The sequence below is a fragment of the Wasmannia auropunctata genome, unplaced genomic scaffold (genome assembly GCF_000956235.1).
Source record: "Wasmannia auropunctata unplaced genomic scaffold, wasmannia.A_1.0 LD336090.1, whole genome shotgun sequence".
NCBI lineage: Eukaryota > Metazoa > Arthropoda > Insecta > Hymenoptera > Formicidae > Wasmannia > Wasmannia auropunctata.
The window spans coordinates 1718412-1727877 of NW_012026800.1; the positions used below are offsets into that span (position 1 = coordinate 1718412).

General features: G+C 42.2%; 4 protein-coding genes across 4 annotated transcripts in view; 3 read left to right on the plus strand and 1 right to left on the minus strand.

Moving 5' to 3' along the window:
- The window catches only part of LOC105447873 (U7 snRNA-associated Sm-like protein LSm10), a 3282-nt gene extending 642 nt beyond the window's left edge, over positions 1-2640 (plus strand). The window contains exon 3 of the mRNA XM_011686129.1: positions 2028-2640. Within this exon, the coding sequence (XP_011684431.1) occupies positions 2028-2225 (198 nt within the window). The 3' untranslated portion in view covers positions 2226-2640. The remainder of the gene's footprint in view (positions 1-2027) is intronic.
- Positions 195-1913, plus strand: LOC105447872 (5'-nucleotidase domain-containing protein 1-like). Its single transcript, XM_011686128.1, has one exon. It carries the CDS (start codon positions 325-327, stop codon positions 1795-1797), a length of 1473 nt encoding a protein of 490 aa, XP_011684430.1. The 5' UTR covers positions 195-324; the 3' UTR covers positions 1798-1913.
- On the minus strand, positions 2536-6100 carry LOC105447871 (acetyl-CoA acetyltransferase, cytosolic). Its single transcript, XM_011686127.1, has 8 exons — positions 4975-6100; positions 4372-4493; positions 4154-4266; positions 3778-3977; positions 3452-3681; positions 3132-3317; positions 2876-3038; positions 2536-2784 (listed from the first exon to the last, which is right to left on the minus strand). Exons 1-8 carry the CDS (start codon positions 5021-5023, stop codon positions 2666-2668), a joined length of 1182 nt encoding a protein of 393 aa, XP_011684429.1. The 5' UTR covers positions 5024-6100; the 3' UTR covers positions 2536-2665.
- Positions 6101-6297: 197 nt separating this feature from the next.
- LOC105447875 (ensconsin) overlaps positions 6298-9466 on the plus strand; it is a 164506-nt gene continuing 161337 nt past the window's right edge. Inside the window, exon 1 of the mRNA XM_011686132.1 lies at positions 6298-6371. Coding sequence (XP_011684434.1) covers positions 6326-6371 — 46 coding nt within the window. The 5' untranslated portion in view covers positions 6298-6325. The remainder of the gene's footprint in view (positions 6372-9466) is intronic.

Here is a 9466-nt window from a genome sequence, read left to right on the forward strand (position 1 = left end):
CATAGTTATCCGGATCTCCTCACCCCTGGAGTTTAGGTTATGTCACGCCTCGCGCTTAGAAAACCGGTCTCTCTCGCTACCCGCGAATGGCTCGAGGCGTCTCCAAGGTATCGCCGATGATGTTTAGGGAGGGTATCTAGGGTACCTCTGGGTGTTTCGTATCTCAGGGTTGCTCAGTCTGATTTCGAAACGTCTCTGCCGCATGGTGGCCGGGCTCACGTGCCGCTTCGTGTTTACGCAGAGCTGTCGGATTACTCCAAATTATTCGGGTTACATCATGCCACGTACGCGCGTGCCGCCGCATTCGTGAGCCGATAATCAGATATGATTAGAGACCTGGGTCTCTATCGTCGTACTGTCAGGTTGTGTGCGCGCAGACATTCCGCTTTACGCAAGCGAGTAACCAATAAGGTAGAGATACCCGTCGACACGACCGCGCGCGCGGTTTCTAACGGCCGATACAACGATTCCACAGCGTCTAGCGGTGGTCCGAGGAGCGACATGGACGCGTTCAGATTCACGGATTACGACTGCGTCGGCTTCGACCTGGATAACACCCTGCTGCGTTTCAACGTCACGAATCTGGTGTGCATGGAGTACGAGATGCTGGCCGAGTTCCTGGTCGACAAACGGGGATACAGCGGGGCTCTGCTGAGGCCGCTGTCGGACGACGACCTGGACTTCATGCAGAAGGGGCTGCTGCTGGACCTCGAGAGGGGCAACGTGCTCCGGGTGAGCCCGGACGGCGTGATCCGCCGAGCGTGCCACGGCACGCGTCTGTTGAACGTGGATCAGATAAGGCAGGCGTATCCCGGGCAGAGATGGGACGTCACGGACACCTTCTGCCGCGACTTGATCTCAACCTGGAACGGTCCTCTGTCCTTGAAAGTGAGGAGCCTGTTGGACTACTTCGACATCATGACGAGCGTCGCGTTCGCGCGGGCCGTGGACGCCCTCGACGAAGAGCGCGGATCGCCCTTGGACAGATACAACATCTGGCCCGACCTGCTGGCCGGACTGATGCACATGTTCTCCCGAGAGCACTTCCAGTCGGACAGAGGGATCTTCGGCCACGTGAAGAGAAATCCGGACAAGTATTTGCGGAAATGCTGCTCCACCACGATCTCGTGGTTGAAGGAGGTGAAGAAAAGATCCGCGACCTTCCTTCTCACCGGCTCGAATGCGGACTTTGCGAGTTTCACCGCGAGTTACGCCCTCGGCGAGGACTGGCGGTCGCTCTTCGACGTTGTGGTGTGCTACGCGAAGAAGCCGGGTTTTTTCATTTTCAATCGTCCGTTCTTCGACGTTGTGAACAACAACGAGACCGATATCGTGACTCAGGGCTTGAGACGGGGTGAAATGTACAGTCAGGGAAACTGGAATGATCTGTCAGAATTTCTAGCTCGTATAACGGGAAAGACTAATCAGCGGTGCTTGTATATCGGTGATAATCTCATACAAGACATCTACGTACCAAATGCACTGGCACGTTTCGATACGCTGGCCGTGGTCGAGGAACAAATGTCAGAGGGCATGCTTCATCATGCCCTGACTCATCCGGACGAGAAGGTTCTAAATTCGAAGCTTTGGGGGTCTTACTTTTGCTTGAAAGATTCGACGGTCAACGTGGACTCCATATGGGGCCACATAATAAAGAAACACGCGAAGCTGTGTATACCGAATATCAGTTTGGTAACACAGAGATCGTTAGAGGAACCCATCCCTTGTTTTGACAAGGATGGAAAGTTATATCGCGGATATTATCCTGCTATACCGCTTAGTGTATCAGCCATGTAATGTAGGAATGAAAATGTCAATTACGTTACATCGTTTCTTCGTAAACGAAGAGACAATTACAAATTTTACATTAGAAAAATTTTAGATGTTTAGCTTGTGATATTTTTAAGTATAATGTGTGTCGTACATTTTATTTTAACATTAATGTCGCAATCTCTAATAAAATAGACTCATTTTTTTTATACTTACATTTTACATTTTTATCTAATCTAGGCGTATTATAATTTAAGATACGGATTATACCAGCTATCAAACAACAGTTAAAGCGACTAAGCCGGCCTTCAAGGAATACGGCCGACATGAAACGCACTTTCAAAACGAAACGCGCTCAGCAGAGACAACAGGAGGGCCGTGCGGCTGTAGAACAAATTTTACAGGATAGGAATACAACGAAAGCCGAGACTAGAGAAGATAAATGCGACTCGTAAAAAGTTAATTTATATTTTCTTAATTATTTACCTTACGAATAATAATTAAAGTATTTGCTCACGTGTGATTGATTTTATTGTATAGCCTAAGATTTTTATTTTTCTTAAATGATGTTTACGCTTTAAAACATCACTTTTGATTGCTCAGCATTGTAATTTTTTATATAATCGATAGTTCGATATTTTTATATGAAATTATTATGAAATATAGGTATATTATAAAAATACTCAAATTGTATCATTTTTAAAAACGGATTGGATAATATAAAATATCGTCACACGATTAAATGCATGGGTAATGTATACAACATAGTAATAAATATCCCTTTATTCAGTATAACTGTATAACATAAGAGGAAGGCCATTTTTAGCGAGAAACGCTTTAATAAAAATATAACATATTTGATATAAGATATATATATAAATAGAGAAGACATTCGTTATTTCTTTTCAACAGCAATGGCGATGCCCATTCCCCCTCCTATGCACAAAGTCGCGACACCCTTTTTCTTTCCTGTCCTTTCCAAAATATGTAACAGAGTGACCAATATTCTTGTGCCTGAAACGAATGCAAGATTTTGTCATAAATTTTGCCACAAAATTTCTCTTGAATTCTCTTGAAGAAAGTTCGAGGCATTATTATTACATACCTGACGCGCCAACAGGATGACCTAAGGCGATAGCACCGCCGTTTACATTAACTTTCTCGGGATCTAATTCGAGTTCTTTAATACACACGATCGCTTGAGAGGCGAAGGCCTCATTTAGCTCGTAAATATCCACTTCTTCTTTTGTCCAGTTCGCTTTCTTCAACTGAAATAAGCGTACATTCCCAGTCACATGATTTAACGTCGCGTTTGGGATAAAAAGTGATAAAAAATAAATAAATAAACGTGATGTACTAACGACTAATTTAACAGCATCGATAGGTCCAATGCCCATAATTTTGGGTTCAACTCCGACCTGTGCAAATGCAACAATACTGGCTAACGGCGCGATCCCTCTATTTGCAGCAGTTTCTTCGGACATGAGCACCACGGCAGCCGCACCATCGTTTATACCGGATGCATTGCCGGCAGTAACTGTACCATTCTTTAAAAAAAATACAATAATTAAAATACAGTATGATTAAAGTAAAGTGTGATAAATTTCAAATGTGCTATATTCTACACCCACAGTTGCATATGAAGCTATACAGAAAATTAGTTTCACAAAGTTAAATTTACCGATTCAAATGCTGGTTTTAACTTTGCAAGTTTCTCCACGGTCGTTCCGAATTTCGGATATTCATCTTTATATACAGTGACAGATTCCTTTTTGCTTGTGACGATTACTGGAACAATTTCCTTGTCAAAATGTCCAGCGTCGATAGCAATCTCTGCCTTCAGTTGAGATCTGCTCGCGTAATGATCCTGTTCCTGTCTGCTTACATCGTACTTTTTAGCAACATTCTCGGCTACCAGTGACGGAAATGATAACAAAAGAAAAAATCGCATTAAGTTTGAATTTTTCTGACGTAAGAATTGTAATATTTGTAATATTTTTGTCTTACCTGTCACTCCCATGTGGATATTATTGAAGGCATCTGTTAGACCGTCGTCCAATAGTGTATCAATTGAATTGCAATTTCCAAATTTCACACCAGTCCTGAGATAAAAGGCATGCGGTGCTCTGCTCATATTTTCCTGACCACCGGCCACAATTATCTCGCTTTCCCCTGACTTTATAGCGCAGTAACTAGACATTACGGACCTGTCAAACATGTATTAAATATTCAAGGTGAACTTGTTTGTAATTTTATATATATATATATATATGCATATATACATATATATTTATGGAAATATATGTATACATAATATATGTGTACATTAAGTTTGTATGTATATATTCTGGAAATAAATCATAGACCAGAGAGAAAAACTTACTTTAAACCAGAACCGCACAGCATATTTGTTTGATAAGCAGGTACATGAATAGGTATGCCAGCACGTATTGCTGCTTGTCTTGCAGGATTTTGACCTTCAGTTGCAGTGAGTACCTGGAAAAAAAAAAAGATAATTGAAATGCTCCATACGTATTTAGATATAATTGCACTTGAAAATATAAAAATATTTATTTCATCTAGAATTATATATATAAGTACCTGTCCCATAATAACTTCAGAAACATCTGATCCTTTCAGTCCAGCTCTTGCCAGACTTTCCTTAATAACGATACTTCCCAGCTCTGATGCTTTCAATGAAGATAAGGATCCGCAAAACGACCCTACATTTGTAGAATAGCAAATTTAATTATTACAAGTAATATAAGATAATATAATAAATAATATAAAATAATATTTTATGTTTATAGCATCTTGTTATATATTTTTATAAAATATTTTATATTTATAGCATTTTTTTATATTTTATTTTTAGCATAATTTTTGTTATTGATACCTTATATTTTTACAAGATTTGTTCCACAATTATTATAGGCTTTTATGTATATAAAATCGTATTTCTATATTCTATACTATATTCACAAAAAATATAACCTGACTGAACGCCCAGAAGAGGGCACAAAATTTCTATTCTCGTTTACGGGAACATTGTGCGTAAAAAAATATCTTCGGAATTTACTTCACTGACTCATTCAAATTCAAATTTCAAATCAATTGTTTAGACTCCGATAATTTAACATTGCAAAATCGCTAGACACGGGACTTTAACTAGCCAGCTCCACGTTATCCTCCCTCGCTCATTACCTATGGGTGTCCTAACAGCGGACACTATCACTACGGTGCGATCACTCATTTTTTTCTGGGCCGTAAGGACAAGCTCAACCGAACCGAACCTGCGTAAAAACACACGAAGACTGCCGCGTCTCGACTGCCTAACGGAATTATATTAGCGCTGACGACGTGTACCAGGAGCGGCTGCGTTGGGAAAGTGTGTCATGCCCGAACGTGTACTTGCGCGGAAGAAAATCAGTGAGGATTAAAGGAGAGGGGAGCTTGGCAGCTGTTTCCGACGTGCCCTCGCGACATTTGGGAATTTTGCGAAAAAAAAAATGCGCATATTTTATAAATTTAAATATTGGAATTGCGACGAAAACCGAGCGAAAAAAACGTATGTACATGCGTGTCTGACAGGAAAAAACTGTATGACGCAAATCATACTTGATAATGTTTCGGGAATAATGACTTCAACATTGAACATATTTCGAAGGAAGTGATAACACTTGACTGCTACGTAATAACACGGATGTTTAAATTGCTATTTCGCAACAATCAAATTATGCATTTCAAGCAACAGCTAACAATGAGATATATTTATTAAAATGAACTAAAAATAGATAAAAAATATAATTGATCGAGCATATTTTTACATTTCCATATAAACATTTTGATTTTTTAAAGAATTTTATTGTAGTATTATCAAGTTCGTCAAATTTACTGAGGAAATAATTCCTTGATACCGACGGAATAAACAGACACAATTGTTGTGAATATTTGTTTATTTATCAACCAAAATTGAGGTTCTCTACAAAAAAAAAAAGTGAAATTCTGTGTCATCCCAAACGCGTCCTTCGAAACTCAACTGACAACTGGTATATATAGACATACGGATATTATACTAACAACCAGAAAAATAACATAAGACGGGTCAAAGAATACGAATGAGAGACACGACAAAAGAGTTAGGTTGGATCGCGACGAAATACAATGCACGAGCGTGTATTGTAAAATGCAAATGGAGGCGGTGGAAAAACCGAACTTAAAAGCTTGGAATATCAATGAGAGACCGGGCGAAGGATATCGGAGTCGACAGCCAGGCGACGCGCGTTAGGACAACGACAACGTTGTCGTCGATCGACACGCGACACGATGCACGGCCACGCGGTAAAAACGGCACGTGTCGTCGAATAGGAGTAGACACGGTCCTGCACGGGGAGCAGCCGAACTGACAGATGCCTCCGGCTGCGCGCGGGCAGGTGTCGCTGGCGCGGCGTGTACCGGAGCGCCGCCGTCGAGCGGAGCGGCGGCGACGGGCGGCGACGGCGGCGCTGGTTTGTTTTTACCCAGTGTGCATTGTGGAACGGTGACTGGTGCTAAGATGGCCGACAACAGGGAGGAGATTTCGGAGCTCGTCGAGAAACGAGGTATTTGTCGGCGCGTCGCGCCCCTTGCTCGCCACGATCGCGTCGCGCCGCGGACGCCCAGGGTTGCGGTGGGCGCGTCGCGCCCCCCGCGACGGGTCGTCGTCGCCGTCATCGCGACACGTCCGTCGATGCGACCCGCGACCGCGGCCGCACGTCGACCCGCCGCGCCGTCGGCGCGCGTGCCGTGGACCGTCCGCTGGACGACGATCGCGCGCGCGCGCGCGCGCGCTCGCTCGCGGGGCAAGTCCGCGATTTCGCGCGGGTGATCCGCCGTCCGGGACGTCGCCCACGAGGCCCCGCGACGGCTGTCATCGTCGCCGTCTTGACGTTCGTCCTTCCTCTCGCTGCCGCGAGTCGTGATCGGACGGGGGCCAGGGCGCCTCCGCGCGCGTTTGACAGCGCGAGTTCGATCTCTCGCGGTCGGCTGACCGATCGCGCGCGCGAATACGCGGCTGCACGCGTAATACACGACGAGTAGTAGTAATTTCCCGGTCGGGCCGATTACTCATTAAGGTCACTCGCCGACGGCCTTGCAGCTCGCGTCGCCGCGCCGCGACGACGTACCTGCCGGCCGCGCGCTTTGAGATTACCGTTATCTGTCTCCGTCTGTCTTTCCTCCTGCCTTCGCGATTTCTCTTTTTTTTTTCTTCTTTTTCGTTACCCCTCACTCACGCCGCGCGCTATCTCGTCCCCGCGCCGCGACGATTCGTCATCGCGAATTTAACGCCGGGCTGATTCGCCTTTACACCTACGCGGATGTACTCTCGCCGCGATGTGCTGGTCGTGCGCGCGGATCGGCACGTCAGCCGCGGCGCCGTCGTCGCGGCGCAACGTGCTCTCACATCGGCCGCTTGCTCTTCGCTTCTTCGTCGTCGGATTCGAATCCACGATGACGAATACCACACCGAATTGGATCGTCTCTGCGAAAGCTTAAATAAACTATGTGCACACGCGGCCAGATAACCGAATGCCTTTTCACCGGATACACCTGTTACCTCGCTTGTTTGACACTTGTACCGGTGACTCACATAACACTTTAAATACTGTAGATTCTTTCGTCACGAAATGCTAAAGAGTGTCAAGAGTTCGATCATAGTGTTAATTAGCCAACATTTGTTGGCAGAAATGACTGCGAGATTAATATCAAGTTTAGAATTTTAACTTGAATTAGTTTAAGTTATAAGGATGTTTAATATGTTGAATATTTTGAGGAATGATAACGTATCGCTCTCAAATAAATTTTTGCTTAAGGAAGAGCTTGTTAGACATCGTTGAAAGAACTTCAACGTAATTAGAGGAGATTGTAATTCCGAGATACTTTGTGTGTATATATATATATATATCAGTAGGCGGAATGCTCGTTGATATCGAGTTTCTTAAAAAGTGTTGATTTAAAAATTCTTGAATTTCGTAGGTCGGTATTGAGTTTCTTCATTTTTTAAGACTATGTACGTCAAACTATCGAATCGATTATTGAGTGCCATGTTTTTATATTCTCTTACGTTTTATGTGTAAGAATTATATTGGAATACACGAAACTTCGTGTATAAGATTCAGAAAACATGCTTTGTGGATTGCACAAAGCATTTTTTCGGTATTTTTTTAAATTTTAAAGTCAACACACAAAAGATATTGAGAATGAAATCGTCAGTCGATCTAAATTATACCTAAATATTTTCGAAAAAGGGAAATGTAATTGCATCTGGGAATATTTTATTAATTTTTTTTACACACATTGTTTTAATTTCTAAAAGGTTATATAAAAATATTTACTGATTATTTATGGATAATCCTAATGCTGAAATAGCCGAACAACAGTCAATATCCAGTTAAAATATTAATATTTTTAATATATACATTACCTTTCTCAGATATAATAAAATGTGGAACAGGTCGGCAAGAATAAGTTAGAAAATAATCGCTTAAAATAATTGCTAAGAAGGAAGCCGAGAATTCGAGCGAGCATCGCGCGGCTATTACTTGATATTTTTGATTCAATCCGTTATGTACGCGCAATAAGATTAACTGTAATACGCATCCAACGATGCATCCGTGTCCCGCAAGTGCATGTGCCTTGCTCGCATGCACTCGGTTCGGTGCACATTCGTACGCGATTCATACTCGGATCTCGCCTAGCTTCCTCCTGAGCGAATGTCTACATTTAACGCACTCGCCGTACAGTCCCGACTTACGTCTAAATTACACAACCGCGAGTCTTAAGTGATGCTAATCAATTCGCGCGTTCATCGCGTCGGCATTTCCCAGGCGTGGTTCGGAGACGTCGGATTGACAATTTTGATTTTATCTCGCGAGGAAAATATACCCGCGTCGGAAATGATATTTTAGCGAACAAAGGCATTTTTTTTTTTCGAGCAAATATATCGCGACGATTAAATCCTCGCTTCCTCGGCGGAATTCCTCGGCGAAGGATATTGACTCGACTCACGACCGGCCGTACATAAATCGTAAGGTTATCGTGCAAGAAGTGCGCTTTTGCTTTGCGTGATCGCAACCCAGATTCCCTTATCGCGCGTGCTCTTTGATATCCGTGAGATCTAATCATTCTAATCGATTATATAGGTACCGTGATTTCAGTTTCGCTGCACTATTACACGGTACCTATCAATCAGCAATAATAAACGGTTCAGATTTCGTGGAAGGTACTTTTCTATGATGTAATATTTAACAGGAATTTTTTATAAAGTAGTACATAAAGTTCTTAAAAAAACAAATTAATCTTGCAAATTTTAAATTTTTAATTTCAGAATAATTTACAACTTCACCAATCTTCGTATTATTTTATTTTATAGAATTGTTCTCTCAAAAGTTCTCAAAAGATAAGATTACTTTATAAAATAAAAACACCGAAAAAATTGATGAAGTTGTAAACTATGCTAAAATTAAAAAAAATTGCAAAAAGTACAAATGTTTTAAGTTCTTTTTTAATGATTTACAGCTTGTATATTTTATATACAGCTTGTATATTTTATCTATATTTTAATTTTATTTTTTACACGCGAGTCTCTCAGAGACCAAGCTGAACTCTATGAAATAAAGAATAGAGAAGATTGATGAAGTTGTAAACTATGCTAAAA